At 32.5% G+C, this 21521-nt stretch overlaps 1 protein-coding gene across 3 annotated transcripts in view; it reads right to left on the bottom strand.

Annotated features, from left to right (window-relative positions):
• The window catches only part of LOC118189589 (calaxin-like), an 81770-nt gene that overhangs the window by 21848 nt on the left and 38401 nt on the right, over positions 1–21521 (bottom strand). For 2 of the 3 annotated variants that reach the window (XM_035360217.2, XM_085819840.1), the window contains exons 1-2: positions 7971–8202; positions 2253–2390 (exon numbers count right to left, since the gene is read on the bottom strand). In XM_035360217.2, the coding sequence (XP_035216108.1) occupies positions 2253–2390; positions 7971–8067 (235 nt within the window). In that variant the 5' untranslated portion in view covers positions 8068–8202. Of the gene's footprint in view, positions 1–2252; positions 2391–7970; positions 8203–21521 lie in introns of those variants that run through there. The other variant, XM_085819841.1, reaches the window with a different exon arrangement.

The following is a 21521-nucleotide window of genomic DNA, read 5'->3' on the forward strand; positions in this document are numbered from 1 at the left end:
TATTACAGGAGTATATGGAAAATAAATTAAGATCTTATATTTCCCACAGTAACAATATATGTTATGGTCTGCTTATAGACGCTTTCCGTTGATTTCGTTCGTCAAATTTCAAGCATAGGCCTTTGACGCGCGCGATATTATTTTTATAATTTTTTTTAACTTAAAACTCTAGAAATTGAATATTATGATCGTAGAGACAATATATGAATTTTAAAAAATCTACTCATTGCCCATTGTTCTGTGGATGGTAGGCGCATTGTGAAACCACCGCGCGTCTAGGATTTTGAAACTTACTGAGGTAGTAGGAAAAAAAACTTACCTTTCTCCGTGCGCGTTTACAATAAATGACGAAATTTACGAATTTAAAAAATATGTATGTAAGAATTGCATTATATGTAACATTTTTACATTATTTTACAAAGTAAATCGTCAGAAAAAATTAAAAAATAAGCATTTATGTAATTTTTCTATAGCAGTGGAAATATAAGTACCTACATAATAAGGACGTTTGGCTAAATGAATAAAAAAAACTCAGTAAAATAAGGATAAAAAAAAAAGACTCAGTGTTTTTTTTTTTTTTTTTAAATTTCAAAGAACAATTTTTCTTTTTAAATTTCAGTTTTTTTTTTTAATTTCAAAGAACAATTTTTTTTTTTAAATTTCAAAGGGTTTTTTTTTTTTTTTTTTTTTTTTTTTAATTTCAAAGAACAATTTTTTTTTTTTGTGATACTGTTCAAAGCATGTTTTGTCTTTTTGGTACATGCATAGACCCGCATTGCACGTTTTGCACATGTATCTTCTATGAGGTTTCTTCCTTGTGCTACAAAATGTACACTGCCTGGATCTAAATTTCACTGGTTCCAGCGTTATTTAGTTTCCTTTCATCTGGCACATGAATTTTTTTTTTATGTTAATGGGGGGGGTCTTGGTCTTTTTGGCTTTGGTAGGGATCATTCGTTTCCCATTCATACTTATTTTAATCGTATTTCGTCCCAAAATATTCAGAAAATATTTTTAATTTAAATAAAACTTAAGCGATTTCTATTTTTAATTATAGCAAAGTATATTTACATTAAATTTAAACCACGGGAATAATTTATAAGATCACAATAGCAAGGGCAAGTGTGTTGAGGTCAAAGTCTCTGGAAAAGAAAGACCACTTTACTGGGCAGGTGCATGTATTGTTTAATAATAAAATAACTCTGTGGTTTCAAAACCCCTTATCTATACCTGGGTAAAAATAAACATTCCTAACTGTTTATTTTTACTGGGATATAGATAAGGGGTTTTGAACCACTGCCTTCAACCCACTGCTCTTCACAATGGCGTTAAAGCAAGCAAACGCCATTGTGAAGAACATTGGTTTCAACGCGCAACCACCGAGTCTCTAGAGCATTGTGACACAATGCTCTAGTGGGGCAGTGGTCGCGCCCTGAAGCCACAAAGCAAATGCCATACATATAGAGGGTTTTTTTACATATATGTAGTTTAATTATTGCTGTTTTTTATTGTTTATGATAGAAATCATGATGTGCGATGAATAACTTTTGAAATTTAAAGATTTTTATATTAATAAAAGGAAGATATTTTGTCTCATTGAAAACGAATTTTAAAAGGCATCCGATTTGAAGCACTAAGACCTAAAAAATATATGATTCTGCTGTCATTTAGTGTTAATTAGAGGTAAAAGATCATTAACCAATCGATTTTTCACTTAAAAATTTCGGAAAGAAAAGGAGAAAAAATTCGAAAACTCATGGTTTCAGGGCACGACCACCGCGCGTCAAAGGGATAATAGTGTTTTATTTTGTCATACTAACTGAAAATAAAAGTTTCAGATATTACTAAAAGCCCATAAACAAATTAACGATATTTTCTTTTTAAGCTGCAACGTCAAAAGATCAAAATAATCCATTCTTTTTTCTGCTTAAAATTATAGGAAATAAGCAACTCAAACCTAATAGGTAATATTTCTTCGATTTTGCTCTATTACAGTTATTTTGAATGTTAGGCTAATAAATTGCTTTTCAAAAAATAAAATACTTTATAAACAGTGGCTTTTCACTAGTAAATAGTAATAGCAATAGACTTTTTCCCAATACATAACGATGAAGCTTATAGATAAAATACTATAATTAAATAGAATATAATGTATGAAGAATATAGTTATAAAGCTTACGTAATAACAGATTTTTTATTAAAACATTAGAAATTGCTTTGCAAGGAACATCGAAAATTAAAAAAGTGCAAACCTCTATTCATGAAAAAGTGTTGCACATAGCCGAACGTCTCGTGCAGCATTTCCAGGAAGTCAATTTTTTCCAAAGACTTTTTCTCCCCAACGAGGCATGAGTAAAATTTGAAAAGATACTTCAGTTGCTTTTCATTGACTGGAAAAAGAAAAAAAAATTCAAACGGCATTGCAAAATGTTTTTCAAAACATGTAAAAAAAAACTTTCTGTACTTAGATATATAACATATGAAATTAAAAACATCTTTTGCTAGTTATTATAATGTTAAGTATACTCTTAATAAAAACTATCAGTGCATTAAGTGCATTTTAAATTATATAAATTAGATATATATATGCCAAAAGCGTAAAGATTTAAATTATTAAAATTCGTGTTTATTACTTTTAAACCACTCTGTTTGCTTTATAATAACAGACTGATTAAATAGAGTGACTGAAACTATATTGCGGCATAGCAAACTTTTAGATATTTAATGATAAAATTTCGTATATTATTTCAGTAATATATAAGGTATCTTTTCTCCCTCCCTTCCGCATGCTTTTGTTTTGTAACTGGAAACACGCTTGACGCGTGTTTGAGAGTTTCCAGAGTTCGAATCCCGGCGAAAGCACTACGGTTAATCTTTTGGCGAAATTTTGGCGACTAACCCTGCTACAGCAGTCTGCTAGTTTTTTTTTTTTTTTTTTTTTTTGGGACGCCATTTTGTTTTCACGAAGTAAAGGCTTTTTTTTTTTTTTTTTTTTTAACTCAACATTTTTTTCCAACAATCTGCTAGCCGAATTACGCTTATGTTAGAAATTTTATGGAACAAAAGTGCTTAATCATGACGAAGATTAGGTACGAAATTGGGAGAAAGAGCAGAATCGCCCACTGCTTGCCGCGTTTTTAAAAATTGCTCATACACGTTATCCATGTACACGTCGACCTACTTTCACTTAAAAAAACATCCCAGAATTGCACAAAAATGGCATTGCGCACCACTCTTGACTTTATCCATGTACACTGCTAAAGTCCTAGCTAGTAACCTTTATCGCCTTACCAAAATGTCGCCAAACTACCTGTTACCATATTCCAAAGATTAGCCAGCACTACTAATTTCTTCAGTTTCTTTGTTTCGAAAAATTTTAAAACTTGTCTACACCTAAATGATTTTATGTTGCTTAGGCTGTCTAAATACCATGCTAAATATATTAGGATAAATTACATTAAAAAACTGATAAATAAATGTGAAGTTGTAATTAGCTTGCCTTAGGAATTGAGATCAAAATCGAATTGGCATTGAGGTACAAATGTTGCAAAGAGTGAACTCTAGAAAAAAAACTTTCTTGAAAAAGCCTGGATAAATTTAGAGAGATATCGGATGAAGATCAGCAGATTCCAAGAAACGATCATGCCTTTCTACACGAAGGACTGTAGTGGTGCGTTGTTCTTAGGCCCTACATTTCGTACAACACTGGTACGCTTGGGAAAGTACCCAGCTCGAGCTATAATGGTCCGTTCGTTTTATGTGGTATGCTAAAATAGTGCGCGTTACAACCGCGATTTTAGCACGTGCGTTGCAACGTACAATACTGGCATTTTGTAAACATTTTCAGTATGTGCTATAAAAATACATTTTACACGACGTGCAAAAGTGTATGTGTCGCAAATGTGTTCTTAGGATGTACATTTTAAGATATGACATCGTTATTCGCTTTCGCATGTGCAATACCACAATACTATGTTGTCAAAAGTAATTAAAAGTGGCTCAAAGGTAATATACAATATGTTTTTTTTAACAAGTTTGTGTCAAAATTACTTTCATTTGAAAAGAACCTCCTAAAATGAACAAATGGATTAAAAAAAGCAAGTATAATGACGATAACGGAGCCTACATAGGTTGAGTCTTTTAACTTTCGAAAGTTGATTCTTATGTAGTTTTAGCGCTGAATCCGATCTTTACTCTTTACCATCAGAAAAGGAATTCTGGCAAATTGTTACTTTCAAGATTGTTTAAACCTAGCAACATTGGGAAAATATGACACATGGCAATGTTCTTGCTTATAAAGCATTCTTTTTTTAGCTTGCACTAAGCATTCTTATTGAAGGTTCTTATAGGGGGGGGGTCCATTGATGGGCTTTTGTTTTCTTATGAAAGTTGGTCTAATTCTAAACTTTCTAGTGAAACTTAAACTACTGTATTCTAACGAGAATAGATTCGTCTAAAAGAAGCCTTAAAGTTGCCTTTCTTTACGAAACATATGCATCAATACCCGTCAGACATTCTGTCCATGTAAAAGCGAGTTACGAAGATTTGGAATTCATTCTCGATAAAAATAAATTCGACGACGATAAGAGGGTTACGTGTTGCGATTCCAAAATAATATCGATGCTCCAAGGACAGCAAGGAGGGTACATAAAGTTTCCTTGATTTTTATGTGAATGGCAAAGGTGGAGAAAATCATTGAATAAAGAAAGACTGCCCAAAACCTGCTCCATTAAAACTGGAAATAAAATTGTGCATTTTAAGACCACGGTCTTAGTACAAGCTAAAAATATAAATAAATCATAACGAAAAGTTTTAAACCTATTTTTAAATTTTACATTTTCGCAATTTTTCGACTTTTTACAAATTTTTGAAGTTGCAATTTCCGAAACCCTACCATGATGGGGGAGAATGAACGTTATTTTCGTATTCAGCGCTATAAAATACATAGGAATCAATTAACAAAAGTTAAAAAAACATGACACAATCCAAATTTTGCAGGCTTGTGTAATGGTGATGTTAGCGATCAGGCTTATGAGCTTGATAGAAATGCAAGTAAAGATGTTTCCTGCCCCAAAAAATATAATGTTCATTGCGAGTATAATGACGATGTCTTAAACTTTAGATTTGAATCTACAATGAAAAAGTATCAAACTGTTCCCGAGTGTGTGGTATGTGATTCAAACTGTCAAAAGTGCAATGATTCCGAGAAAGCACCGACATTACTTTCTCACTAATCATCCTTCGATTGCATCAAAAGACATGTACAATCATTAGGTTGTTTTGAAGCAGAAGACATGAAAAATATGCAATGCCTTCGCCGGGACTTGAACTTGGACCTCTCGAATATGCGCCGAGTGTGCTAACCATTACACCCCGAAAGCATACTAGAAGGCGGGAGAAATACAAAAGGGGGAGGGGGATTACGGGACCTAATCGCCAAATCCTGGTGGCGAAGAATCAGCCTCCACCACAATTTTTAGTGTGGGCATTACTGTAGAGTCATTAGGATTTTTGAAGTAGGCAACACGAAAAATGAGTAATGCCCTCGTGGGGACTCGAACCTAAACCTCTCGAAAATGCACCGAATGTGCTATCGTTACACTCCGAAGGCATGCAGAAAGGAGGGAGAAAGTACCTTATATACTCCCCCTTTTAAAGGGCGACTGGTGATTAGTGGACCCTATCGCCAAATCCTGGTGGTGAAGAATCATCATTCACTACCCTTTTAGTTCGGGCCCCACTGTAGAGACATTAGGTTGCTTTTGAAGCAGGGGATGTGAAATATACAGCGCGCTCACCGGGACTCGAACCTGGATCTCTCGATACGCACCGAGTGTGTTAACCATTACACCACGAAGGCATGCTAGAAGGCGATACCTTATAAACAAAAGCTACTGCCTTTAAAAAATTAGTACCTGAAAGATCCAAACAAATAAAGGTTTTTGGAAAGCCATTTGGTATGCCTGGAAAAGTTCAGATATCTTCTTTAATGGCGGAATTAATTGCTTTTAAATTAAAACCTCATAATTTGGCTGAATACATTATATTATCTGCTTGGTCTAAAATTGTTTAAAAAAAAAAAATCGGTGAATCAGCAGATTTTGATATTTGTAAAGTAACACTTTGAAATGACTCACTTCATCGCGGAATTGTGGACTTGTCTCGAAATACTGAAGACAATCCTGCTAAAATTCTAGCAAATTCAAATTTTGCTCCAAAAATTGACGAAATAAATTGATATTACAGGAAAAGCACCAACTACATTCGTTTAACTGTATTCGTTCGATTTATTCACGGAAATGATGTAATTAATCAATTCGTACGTTGTCGTGAATTATCTGACTTCAAAAACAAGAAAGCATGTTTTCGATTAAATTAATTGGTATTTATAAAAAATTAAAATTTCGTGAAATTTGTGCATTGGCGTTTGCACAAACGGTACTTTGGCAATGACTAAGTACATTAAAGGATTTAAAGTGCATGTAAAAGGTAACATGATGCAGATATATTAGTAACTCATGGTTTTTTGCGTCGGATAACACTCACTCATTACAAAACAATTACCATCAGAATTTAAAATAGTGCTGGAACAATGTGTTAAAATGATTAATTATATAAAATGAAGACCGTTAAAAAGGTCACCATTTTAGTCAGTTATGCCAGGCTATGGAATTTAAATATCAATCCTTGTTTTTGCAAATGGAAGTTAGGTGGTAACACAGAAAGATCTAGCTTGTGTGCTTGAATTAAAAAACGAAATAAATATATTTTTGTAAGAAGGTAATAGTGATTTTGTTGATTTGTTTGATGATGTGCTAAGTTAACCTACATATCTGATATGTTAATAACATAAAATACAAGTATGCTAAGACCGAAAGAAACTATTTTAATTTCACCCAATAAATTGTTGGGATTAAAAAAAAAAAAGTACTTTATAAAAGAATAAAGCACAAGAACGTAGTTTAGAAATGTTTGAATCTGTTTGAAAATACTATTATAAAATAAGTCATTGAAATAGCTAATTATCATTTGACAATAGTAGAGCAAAGAATTGTTTATTGCTTTTCAAACTTAAAAATCTTGATTGAGTACGAAATCCATTTGTGAGGCGCGTCGGTGTTTCGATTGACTTTGAAAGAAGAGGAAAAATTAATTTCGATGAATAATAACCGAGATTTAATTTCAAAACTTTCAGAAAAATCAATTAATTCATTCCTGACTTGATTCGTTACTGGTCAATATCACAAAAGGCTTTAAGTGTGTTAGTTAATTTTACGCATTTTATTTGTACGAAAAATGAATTTCGAGAATTGAGCTATATAAAAATTGAAAAACAACCCAGGCTTTTAAATCTGGATCACGAAATAAAAGTAACATTATCATCATAAAAAAAATCCTATATTTTGCATTAAATGTAATTCGTAATTTATCATTAAATATACATTTTGTTTACTTTGAAATCCAGTTTTATTTCATATTTCATGGACAATTATTATCGTGTACTATTTTTGCAAAATACATTATAGGTACATCGATCAATTAATCAAATAAAATTCTTTTACTAAATTAGGCGGCACACTAAAAGTAAGATAAATAAATCTTATTGCTTGTGTGGCACCAAATTTTTAAATTAGTAAATGTGTACGTAACGAAAAATAGCTGAGAGAATAAAGTCATTTACATCTTTAAAATTTAGATATTAAAATATAGACTCCATATCAATAACTTAAGCAAAACTAATTGTTTTAGTTAGTTTAATTACGTGACTGGCAAATTAAGTTCTTTTAGTTTAGATTTAAAGCATTCGTAGAAGTAATGTTTTTTAAAGTTTTAATCAAATTCAAAGACACATAATTTGAGTATTTTTAGAAAGACTATTTGAAAAATACTATTTCAAACATAAGGTAAATATAATTCATGACCACAGGGATAGAATTATAGTTAAGAGTATTAAAGAAGAAAGTGCTTACAATGCGTTTTTGGCAACAACTTTTGAATCAAAGCAATCTCTTTCCGTTTCGTTATACCAACTTTTTTGGAAGATGGACGAATTCCGTTGTCATTCATGGTGGCGTTTGATACAGTATCGATTACAAATGACCGATTGAATTAATTTGAGCTATATTTCATTTCTTTGTTATCATGGCAACGAAGAATAGCAGTTTCTTAAATTTACCAAGAAAATACAGAACAGTGAAATAGTTTTTTTTGTATGAAACTAGATGGCACCACAAACACAAGCAGCTGGAAAAACAGTTTGACTCATTCTGAGTTCTGCTGCCATCTAGGAGACATTTGTATAAATATATTTTTTGGAATTTATTTTTAACGTATACGGTACTATTTGGGAGAATAAAAGGTTTAAAAATTGCAGCGGCACCCCTGCATGGTTATAATGAACGTGTACTACCTATGGTACCTGTACTACCGTTAGTGAATTTCAGATGTCCGGCCCAGTTCTGCAAATTTAAAGACCAATGTATAGAAAACTGGTAAGAAAAAAAAAAAGAATTCTAAACAAGTTCCCTTGCTTTAATATGCAACTGAGCCAATTAAAAAATTTGCCAGATGAATTCCTGCCATTGTCATGACAAGAAAGGCATTAAATTTAGCATTTTGTGTTAGAATATAAATACGACTGTAACAAATATCTGTGTTGTTGTAACTGTGAGCGTTTGCACTGAATTTAAATTACAACTGCGTTAAAATTATAAAATATTAAATATAAGATTATTTTTCTCATCTGAAGTGACAACACTTTCTAATTTGCCAGGATATGAAACTCTTGTAACGAAATATATCGTATCTTATTGGAGGTGTTAAAAATTTCAATCTGAAAGCTTTAGTTTACAGCTTAACATTTCAATTAGATAGAGCTCATTAATGAAAATATATTTTAAAAAATAATAAAATCTGAAAGGTTTCAGATTTTAAATTACGTCCAAAGGGGCATTTTTGTAACATTTTGTGTGTTACCTTTATTTATTAAATACCATGTTCTTCGCACTTAAACCATAAAATTCAGTTCATTTTTTTTTGGTTTGGTTTACCTTAGAGCTATTTATCCCCCTTGCATGATATTTAATGCCTTATATATTGAGTTATTTCAACGTAATAATTGAATCATTTTGACATCAGAAACTTATTATTTTTGGTATGTTTGAGTCACCTTACACTATAGTAGGCTAAAAGAATATTTATCATCCGTATGGTCTGATTCATGTTCCCATTCTATGAAGCATTAAAACTTTTATTTATCATCAGCTCGGCACGGCAGATTGTTGGTTTTCAAAGAAACTTGATATTTGATGTTCTATAAAATCTCTAATTTATCCATCAAATTGAAATTGTACATTAATTTACTCAATGAGAGATTTCAAAGCAATACACATATTTCTTGTAACTTATGTCAATAACAGTCTCGTATTTATGTAATTGATAATATTTTTTTGTGCATGATTTTGAATTAGATCAGGAATTTTATCTCAAAATAAAAGATGTAATAATAAATTGCAAAATTTGCGGCTGCGCTGATATTACATCCTTCCCCCGCATGATGATGTTTATGATTTGTGTTAACATTATAATGGCTTGGAGCTTTGTGGAGCAATTCAAACTTCAGAATTCTTGTTTTGGTTTTGGAGTGAAATAATATTGCAATATATTTTCGCTGCGTAAATCCTCACAAAAGAGTGCAAAATGTTTAATTATCTTTACAGAACTGTCCAAAAAAGTATGTAAAGGTGAAAATCTTATAATAGAAGTTTTATCCCGGAGGATAAGTGTGATAGGAGAGAGTGCCAGGCCGCCGTCAACGAAGGCACTTCCAGCAGATAGACGATTTTACGAGGGGTATGGTGATCGGACTTAGAAGGGCGGGTTGGTCCTTACGTCAAATCGCAGCTGATACACACATGGATGCGAGCACGGTCCATCGGCTATGGCGAACAAGGTTGGAACAAGGAAATGTGGGAAGAAGGAGGGGTGCAGGTGCAGCCAGAGTGATGTCAGCACGCGTGGATCGACGCATCTGCCGACAAGCTGTGGCGTTCCCGCAAGTCACTTGTACCGCGATTCTGCAGCATGTGCAAGATACCCTGGATGTCGACCAGAACCATTCCCGTCGATTGGTTGAACGTGGCCTGCACTCACGGTGTTCATTAAGAAGACTGCCATTGACCCCACAGCATAGAACCCAGCGTTTAGAATGGTGCCGGACTGGAGCGATGTGGATGACAGAATGGCGAAACGTCGTGTTCTCAGATGATTCTCGCTTCTGTCTATCCAGTGACAGTCCCCGCATGCATATTTCACAAGTGCACATCTGTGTAGCCACCGAGGGAGTGGCTTCTAGGATGGACCAATGAACGTTCAGTAATATTTCTGTCATGTCACATGACCTTTCGCACGCTTTAAGCAAGATGGATGAAAATATTTTGCCACGCAATTTTCTATACAAATTTCTGTACATCGTCTATTTCTTCTGAAAGTTTTCATTGTGAAGTTAGGTCAAATATAATCCATTATGAAGATTTCACTACCTGATTGAAAGAATTTAAAATTAATACAAACACGTGTTGGATACTCCGAAAAAATATTCATGCGAAATATTACTTAATAAATGATAAATAAGACTAAAGAAATATGTGATACACATCGGAGCCCAAATGCTATCTTTACATAACACTATGCATATGAGAACAATATTTACACCAGTTATATATGTAAATAGAAGTCAGCCCCTTTTATTGCAGTCTATATGAAAAAGATATTCTATAATAATAGCCAATGCAGAACTGAACTTTACTAATTTGCATTCCTCATTCACTAATTTGCATTTAGTGTGTTAAATTTCACATTTAACAAATGCTCTTATACTGTCTACACAAGAAATACTCATAAAACAGAATGAATTTATCTATTCACAACAAATATATTAAATTTATTCACATATAACTTTTAATATTAACAAGTTTTGCTTTACTTTCCGAAGCTCTTTTTACTTTGGTCACTTTTTTGAATTCCTCTTTAAACCTTTTTCTTTCTCCCCTACTTTTCGAAGAGCAGATATCTTAACTAACTCAGTGCCCAATCTGCTTTTTTATTGCTGTTATGAAAAGACTTCTTAATCCTTCTTCACTCATTGAGACGTTTATACTCATTGAGACGCAAAAAACGTTTCTCGAAAAGCCGCTTCTTGCTGGGTTTTAGATACTACTAAGCACAAATAGACTCGTAGTGCCAGTAACGGGTACCAAGGAAAATGCTTTTGGGATTCATTTTATAACTATACTGACTAGCGTAGCTGTTAGACAGTTGTTACGTACTGCGTAGCTGTTAGACAGTTGTTACGACCTTGTTGCAACATAAGGGATAGTAATTCTAATGATACATTCGTGTCTTCTTAGTTCTTGTCTAAGTACTAACAGTATATGCAAACTTGTAATTGTTATTGAGTTCTTGGTGTTATTTAATTGATTAAAAGCAAACACGAGACAGATGTCTGTTTTTAAAGGAGGAATATTTTTGTGTCAGTATTATCTAAAAAACATTAGCTGATATTCTAAATGCACTTAAAAACACGAAAACCCAAGCATCTAGCTTTTCTCTGAAGGCCTTATTTTTGATTGCCAAATTTTTAAGGCTAGAAATAACTTGGAACCCTTCACAGCAGTGACTTAACTGCTTCACTTTTTTTGTCTAATTCATAACCGTAATCTATATCAACCGGGAAGAAATTTATAAATGCATAATTTTTCTACTGAAATAGGCTTCTCTCCACTTTTATTTTTAAAAAAATGATGTAGTTACGACATGACTTCCTTGTACGGCATATTAAATTATGCACATTTTTTGCTGCATTTCATTTAATCTTATTGAAGGTGCAGAAACTCACTTAATTCACTATCCTACTGAATTTCAAACGTAAACAAATGGCAGTTCGTTAGGCTTAACTCTCCACTTTTAAATTGTTGCTAATTCTACAATTATTGCATTTAGATTACTAAAACCATAAAAACCACGTAATTCAGTCACTTTTAAAGTACAAAATGCTCACTTAACCAATGTATAAGAATAAAAAACTAAGCTCACTGAGTCAGGTAACAATGGGAACATATATAAATAAATTTATATAAGATTGGTGCAGCCAATTGAAATGAAAAAGGGAGTTGCACAACTACATGTTATAGCAGTCCTATATACAAAATTTCCGCGTTCAGCGGCTACTTGTTCTTGTGTTAAACGAGATATATACATATTTACGTACGTAGGGTAGAGACATCAAGGGGAAAAAAACAATTCTGAATCTATTTTAAATGCACTTTACAATCCTTTCTGGCAAAATCAGTCTTTTATTCTCTCCGTACGTACAGATTTTACGCAAAAATTTTGTTCAAATGGTTTTCTAGAGCGGTCAAAATGGATATTTCCGTTGAAATATGACACCCGAAAAATATCGCGATTACAGTAGTTCCTTTACTTCGTACAAGGAAGTAAAAACTTCCCATTTTCGTAGTTCTATCTGTCATGTATCCGGTTTTTTTGAGCAGAATAACACTTATTAAGGATCTAATCAATTCTATGTTTCCTTTAGCTTTTCTAAATCCACCGATATGGAATTCTCCAATAATACATAACGTTGCTTTTATAAATACGAGTATTGCTCGTATAGCTGCTTTCTAACACTCCTTTGCCCACTTGTTCAGATTCACCGCAAGTCCCCACAATTACAGGTTATGCGGAGCCTTTAAACCGGCTCTTGGTAAGACTGTTTGCCAGAAAAGAAACAAAACAGAAAGGAAAAGTAATTATGTAGTTTTGGATGCAATGAAGTGCAATATTTTATTGCTATTAACTTCACATAGCAAGTCTCATGCAGATGTAAATACCTTTAATTCTAACATACAGAAATATTGATATTGATGAACATACAGAAATTGAAAATGTGCAGATGTGATAAAAATGTGCTATCTTCTGCCTGCCTTCGAGGTGTAACGGTAGTACACTCGTCACATATTCGAGAGGTTCAAGTTCGAATACCGGCGGCATATTTCACGAGAGCACATCTGTGTAGCCACCCAGGGAGTGGCTTCTAGGATGGACCAATGGGAATCCAGTAATATTTCTGTCATGTCACATGACCTTTCGAGTGCTTTAAGATTGAAGCAAGATGGTTGAAAATATTTTGTCACGATATTTTCTCTACAAAAGCATCGTCGATTTCTTCTGAAAATTTTCATTGCGAAGTTAGATCAAATATTTATTACCTGGTCGAAAGAATTTGAAATAAATACAAACACATGTTGGATACTCGGCAAAAGTATCTATGTGAAATATGATTTAATAAGTGGTAAATAAAATTAAGAAAGAAATATGTGATAAACATCTGAGCTCAAATGCTATCTTTACATAAAAGTATGCATGTGAGAAAAATATTTACACCAATTATGTATGTAAATAGAAGTCAGCACTTTTTATTTGAGTCTATATGAAAAGATGTTCTATAATAATAGCCAATGCAGAATTTTATTCAAAGTGAACTTTACTAATTTACATTCGTATTCATTTAGTGTGTTAAATTTCATATTTAATAACTGCTCATTCTTAAATGTACTGTTTACACAAGAAATACTCACCCAACAGGATGAATTCATCTTATTCACAACGAATATATTCAATTTATTCACATATAACTTTTAATATTAACAATGGATATAATCAGATCAAACACAATATATATTCTGAATCTTACACTTTAAAAACCAAAAGAATGCAAGCACTGAAATAAGAAAACACTAGATGCATTGTAACACTTCCAACTCAATTAAATATATATATATATATATACGCTTAAATTCTCTTAATCCACAGGTGTTAGTAAATGCGTAATATTCGAGGGTAATTGTAGCTTGAGTCATTTTTTCGCTGTAAAGAGCGATAATACGCCGTAAACATCAATCCAAATATTAATGCGTCATAAAAATCGCGAAAGTCAGCGATTAATTAAACTCATAAAAACGAAAGAACTACGAAATTTTCTACTATTACGTCATACATTTATAACTGCGAAACAAATGCAAATTAAAACGTAATCACATGCATGAAGTTTTAGCATCACAACAGTGATAGAAGCTCATTGGTCTATTTTCGAAACCCCTCCCTCAGTGGCTACGCAGATGTGCACTTGTGAAATATGCTCCCGCATACGTGTGTGGCGTCGACGTGGAGACAGCTATAATCCGGTAGTAACCGTTGAACGTCCCACCGCGCGACAACGTGGCATAATGGTTTGGGGCGGATTTCAGGTCACCTCTAGTTCGTATTCAGGGCACTATGAAGGCCCAACAATACTTGGATAATGTACTGCGGCCGGTGGCAATACCCTACCTTCAGGGACTGCCTAATGCAATTTTTCAGCATGATAACGCCCGACCACACAGTGCTCGCATCTGCCAACATGCTCTGCAAAGTATACAGTTGCCTCCCTGGCTACCGTACTCTCCTGACCTGTCACCAATCGAACATGTGTGGTATGTGATTGGACGCCGTTTGCAGACTCTGCCCCTGCCTCGTTCAGAAGACGAACTGTGCCAAATTTCATCACTTTCTGACCACTCCTTCTTGGTGTTGCATTTTCAATGTTGAGCAGTGTATGTATGTATCTCGCAACAACAACGGTACCTAGAGCCATCAAATTTTGAACAACGTACGTGTCCACCCGAGTATGGGCATCTGGAAGACCAAATTTGGAATTTGGAATTTGTTTTATAATATATTTCATATTTTGTAAAGCATTTATGAGTTTTGTAAGAAACTCAACAATTTCAAAGCGAGCAATGGCAACACTTAGCGGGGGGAGGCATTCTTATCTCCAGCGCTCGAGACTATGTATCGGAAGTTCTAAAGATAAGATATGTTCTTTTAAATATTTTGTGATATTGCTGTCAAACTGAATTTTATGGTTTATGTGCGAAGAACATGATATTTAATAAATAAAGGCAACACACAAAACATTAAAAAAAGTCTCTTTTGGCGTAATCTAAAATCTGAAAGCTTTCAGATTCAGGGTAAAATCTAAAAAAGCATTCAGAATTTTTTTTTTTTTTTTTTTTTTTTTTTTTTTTTAAGTCTAAAGAGGCTTTGTCCCTGAGGGACTTTTGTTTTCAATTTGGCATTTTGCCTTGGTTTACCATAAACGGTATTTCACTTTTCAAATTGTTGTCACCAAATATTAGAGCCTTGCATTATATTAAATGAAATTAAATAATGAAGAATCTGCTTGAATGTATGTATGTTTCTTGCATTCTGAAAAAACTGTACCTAGAGACATCAAATTTTAAATAATGTAGTCCTCTACTCGAATATGGGCAACTGGAAGCTGAAATTTAAAATTTGAAATTTGTTTTATTATCTATTTCATATTTTGTAACACCTTAACACATTTTTCATTAGCAAACTAAGCGATTTCAAATCGAGCAGTGGCAATACTGTACGGAAAAAAAAAAAAAAATATCTCCAGCGCGCGAGACCGTGTAGCGGAAATTTTAAAGATATGCTCTTTTTAAATTATTTTGTGATATTGCTGTTGAATTGAATTTTATGTGGCTTAAGTGCGAAGAACATGATATTTAATAAATAAAGGTAACACACAAAGTATTAATAAAACGCCTCTTTGGGCGTAATTTAAAATCTGAAACCTTTCAGATTTTTTTCTTTTTTTTGGGGGGGGGATATGTGCCATTTTTCAGATGCCTTTTTGACACATTTAATTTAATCCAGAGCAGAAAAGGGGAAAATCGGTCAAGTTAAACGTTGCTTGTTACATGACTCAGAAACGATGCATCTCCCCTCAGCAAACCTGTCTGGTTAGCAGCTTCCATTGTCTATTATAGACTTTCTTTTATTCATTAGTTCGATTTTATTCTCTTGACCAATGTGAGACATCCCATGTCTTCGGTTTTCTTTCTGTTACCAAATGCATAATTTCCTACAAAAGAAAGAAACTTTCGGAATGAATAAAATAATGATTGAATGAATTAAAAAATTGATGAATAAATGAATGAAATAGTGATTGAATGAATGAAAGAATTGATGAATAAATGAATGAATGATGATTGAATGAATGAAAGAAGGATTGAAAGAATGAATGAATGAAACAATGAATGAAATAATGATTGAATGAATAAAAGAAATGATGAATGAAAGAATAAATTATTGAAGGAATGAATAAATGAATGAAAGAATGAATAATTGAAAGAATGAATAAATGAATGAAAGAATGAATTATTGAAAGAATGAATAAATGAATGAAAGAATGAATGAATGAAACGAAATGAAAAAGAAACGAATGAAATGAAAAAGAATGAATGAATTAATCAGAGCGAAAGCAATGTATAAACAAAGTTATATATAATACAGATTTTATGTTTTATTTTTACCATGAACAGGAAGGAATCAGAACAGAAATGAAACAACGTATAAAATATACATGGGGAATTCATAAAAAGTATTCCAGTGCAAAAGAAACTTATACAAAAATATAGAAGAGAAATATAATATTCAATGATTTACCAGATATTTGCAAAATTTCGCTAAAATCTCTTATAATTCTCGTCGAGATAAAAATAACTGGCCTTTATTAAAAAAAAAATGTCTAAAATGTGCACCCTTATATAATTTGTTTCTCATATAATTTGTTTCTAATGCCGTACATACTTTGCTACAGAATAATGACTTAGTGCTGTCTAAAAATGAGTTTGTTTTGATTTTATATAGCCTTATTTTATTTAAACGTTTCATGAATCAAGAATTCATCAAAAACCGTAATATGTTGATTAGTATTATAGTTTTTTACCTAATATTCATTAGATATTAGTTTCATTTTCTCAGTGCAAGTTTATTTGTTGACCTTTATTGCACCTTACCTATCCACTTTTCTCTCTATAATTATTAATTTGTTTCTATTTTACACCGTCCTGTTTTCTGAATAAAAGTAAATAACAAATTATTATTCCACGATATGCAATTGTGAGAATACCAATTTCTAAAAATCCTATGCAAATATTAAGAAAAAATTTTATCGCATGCGAAAGCAATAGGTAAATAAATTAATAAAAAGAAAAGTATTTGCATAATAAATAAAAGCAAAAAATTATAAAAGAAAGTAAATTTTTAAAGCGAACTTATCCTTTTTTTTAAGCCTGTAGCCAACAAAAATTTCTCATGCCCTTCCTGGTGATTTTATGACACTGACATCTCTTTTTCACACTCTTTAACATCATTCACAATAGCAAAAACGCGTAATGCTTTGTTTAATAATATATTCCAGAATATTATAAGTTAACAAAAAGAATTTAGCGCTTTTTATTTTGGCATAAGCGTTAAAATTGAAAGATGGTGTATCTTGAGATGGCAGCGTATGACAGGATGATGGCATAGAGAAGAAGGATCTTTCTGCCATCTTATTTATATTCTGAAAAATCCATTTTCGGCAGTTTGTAAGGCTAATGCAGAAGTGATAAAAAATAATTCCGTGATTATATAATTCTTGATTCACATTTGATTGTTATATCTCATGGAGAATAGCAAACTAATAGTCAGTATTCAGACGAAATTCAGGGAAACAACTTTATTATTTATATGATTACTCATTCCTTTCGTAAATAACACGCTTTTTCTGTTAATTGATAGAAGCTAAACATAGGGAGAAAACGGAAATCGATATAATGCCATTAGCATAGCAAATCAGTAGTCCACTTCAGTTGACGTCCAGTGAGGACACCTGGTCTTTACCAATGGTTAACAATAACTCTTGCATGTTTCTACAAGAACTTGCTATGTTATAAGTTGATTATTTCAGTATTAGAGTGAAGAAAATGTAATTATTCAGCAAGTTTGAGAACGTACATGCATAAAATTTGCATTGAAGAAATGTAACGGTAAAAGAACTGAAATTCTTGATGTTATCAGAAACACGAATGAGCCTTGAAGAGCAATATACAACATAATACTGTAGTGATTAGTGACTGTGTTTTGCAGGTCTTTTTTGTAAACATGAAGCGTCGGATTCGGTTATGCCCAAATGATGATGATGATACCATCGTTTGATGGTGATAATACGATCATCTATATGTGCTACAGATACACTACTAAAGCAAGCTGGAAAAAGGAAGAAAATACATTATATACTCCCCTTTAAAGGGTGATAGTAGATTAGGGGACTCAATCGCCAAATCCTGGTAGAGATCAATTATCGTCCACCAACTTTTAGTTCAGGCGTCTCTGTAGATTTATTAGATTTTCTTGCAACAAGAGATGTGAAAAATGTTCAGTTCCTTCAACGGGATTCCAACCCTGGACCTGTCGAATACGCGCAGAGTGTGCTACCGGTTGCACCACGAACGCATGCTGAAAGCAGAGAGAAAATACCTTGCAAGTCTTTGAGATGATGTCATTTTCTGGCAGTAATATGCCCTGTAAATAAAAGTTGCTTCGCCCACATAGCTCCAGTTATCTAATAGTTAAACTACTCAGCCAATACTGTTGAATTTTGACCTGTTAACTGAAATTTAGCTTGTCACTCAAGCATTTTTTGCTAAATTATATTGAGAAAAATTTAATTTTAAAATTCAAGAATTTAAATTATATGTTTTATTTAAAAAATTTTCGTTTGTAACCTTTTGATAATTACATGTATATTTTTAAAATTTGCAGTCTTAAATTTGTTTTCCAATAAACTCGGATTTCATATTTTGCCTTAAAGAATTTCGAACAATAAGTGAACGTTCTTCCTTTCCCTTTCCTTCCTTTTATCCCTATATGAAGGATTCGACGGTTTTGCGATTCGAAAGATTTCAGAGATTCTAAAATCTAGATTTGGATTCAAAAAAATTTAGAATTTATTCCGTCTCTAAAATAAATTTATATCTCAACTCTGCTTTGGAAAAAAAAACTAATAAAAAGAAATCGTACAAAAATTTGTTCCTGGTAGGACAGGATAAAAAAGAAAACAAAACTCCCTCATAACATTGCGTAAATACGTGTTTGACTTACAGAATAAAGACATCACAAATATCCGCACTCTTTGACTATCTAGATAAGGAATTCCGAACCTTTTTCTTGCATCGCCCCCTTCGAAAAGAATGTTTTTTTTAGTCCAAAGGGATTTCAGTCCCGAAGGACTATTGCTTTCGTTTTGGCATTTTGCGTCGGACTCATAAACGTCGGTTCACTTTTCAAACTGTTGCCACAAAATGTTAGAGTCCTACATTATATTTGAAGAAATTAAATAATGAAAAATCTGCATAAATGATTGTCTATTTCTCGCATTGTGATAAAACAGTGGTACATAGAGCCATCGAATTTTGAATGACGAAATCCTACTGCGAATATGGGCATTTGAAATCCAAAATTTGGAATTTGTTTTATTATAGATTTTATATTTTGTAAAACTTTAACGAATTTTTGATTTACAAACTCAATGCTTTAAAAGCGAGAAATGGCAACGTTATATAGAAAAGAAATACTTTTATCTCCAGCTCGCGAGACTGTGTATATCGGAAATTCTAAAGATATGCTTAATTTAACATTATTTTGCGATATTGCTCTTGAACTGAATTTTATGGTTTAAGTGCAAAGAACATGATATTTAATAAATAAAGGTAACACTCAAAACGTTAAAAAAACGCCCCTTTAAACGTAATTTAAAATCTGAAAAATTTCAGTTTTTTTTTTTTTTTTTTTTTTTTTTTAAGTCCAAAGGGATTTGAATCCCGAAGGACTATTAGTTTCGTTTTGGCATTTTGCGTCGGACGGATAAATGTCGGTTCACTTTTCAAACTGTTGCCATAAAATGTTAGAGTCCTGCATTATATTTGAAGAAATTAAATAATGAAAATCTGCGTAAATGTATGTATATTTCTCACATTGTCATAAAATAACGGTACATAGAGTCATCGAATTTTGAATAACGTAATCCTCCAACGAATATGAGCATGTGGAAGACCAAATTTGAAATTTGAAATTTGTTTTATGATCGATTTCCTATTTTTTAAAACTTTGACGAATTTTTGATTAACAAACTCAAGGATTTCAAAGCGAGCAATGGCAACGTTGTGCAGAAAAAACATTTTTATCTCCAGCGCGTGAGTCTTTGTATCGGAAATTCTAAAAATATGCTGGTTTTAAAACTATTTTGCGATATTGCTGTTGCACTGGATCTTATGGTTTAAGTGCGAGGAACATGATATTTAATAAAGAAAGGTAACACACGAAATGTTAAAAAACGCCCCTTTGGACGTAATTTAAAATCTGAAACATTTCAGATTTTTTTTTTTTTTCATTGCGTCCTTTACATTTTTCTCTATAACGTACGCATACAATACAATCATGATATAATTGCACATACATAGCTTAAAGATAAGAATTAGGCTAAGAATAGGAATAAATGTTTCGGAAAAAAAATGGTTTGTTCGATTTATGTTTCACTATCTTTTATATTTTAGAAATATAAAAAAAGTTTTCAGAAACAAGCCTCAGAATCTATTTGCACAAAAATTCGAATTTATTCAATGTGATGTCAGCGTTTAATGAATACTGGTGCAAGATTTCTAATACTTAGCATAAAATTCCTCAATTTAGTTCTTAAATCACCGCGATCCATAATATTCAACGCGTTTCTTATTTTCCATTGAAATTATTGTCTTGAGAAAAGCCTGCTTTCATAAGGTAAGAAGAGGGGAATATCAAGGGCAGGTTCTGTGACAATTTTTATTTTGGGATATTTCTGTCTGAGTTCTTTGCGCTTGAACATCCTCCTTCAGTGCAATCAACTCTTCTTGCACTGCAATATCAAAATCAAATATATCACATTTCTATGAGCTATGGTGACATATTAAAATTTTCAATGTTTTGGAAACAAACATTGAAATCTTTATTTTAAGTTTTGTACGCGGCTTGCATATAACAATATACCTTCTGAGGAATTATTGCGTTCTTTGTATTCTTTTTCGCGGTGGTTATGCTTTATTGTGTTTTACTTCCTTATATTGCACTTTTTACATAGAAAACTTATATTAAAAAAAAAAAAAAAAAAAAAAAAAAAAAAAAAAAAAAAACATTATTGATGTTTAAAATATACTGACTAAATTTTGTGTGCTTTTTCCTTGCTTATTTCATCTTATTTTTTCCTTACTACATGATATAGCTATAACATTAAACAGTTCATTATAAGTTTTACAAAACTAATTAATTTGTTTAATCAATAGAATTTTCATTAGGTCGATCAACACCGTTTGCATATTTGACTGTCGACCCCCAATCTATCCATTAAATATGATAAACTTGGAGAGACGTTAGATAATTTTGAAAGCCGGCAAGATGAAAAATGAGCAATGCCTTCGCCGGGAATCGAACTACGGACCTCTGGAATATGCGCCCAGCGTGCAGACCACCACACCACGAAGGCTTGCCAAGAAGGCAGGAGAAATACCTTATATACTTCCCCCTTTTAAAGGGCGACT

This window comes from Stegodyphus dumicola, chromosome 7 (assembly GCF_044657685.1).
Source record: "Stegodyphus dumicola isolate Sdum_Otavi_A_Nest chromosome 7, ASM4465768v1".
NCBI classification, from domain to species: Eukaryota; Metazoa; Arthropoda; class Arachnida; order Araneae; family Eresidae; genus Stegodyphus; species Stegodyphus dumicola.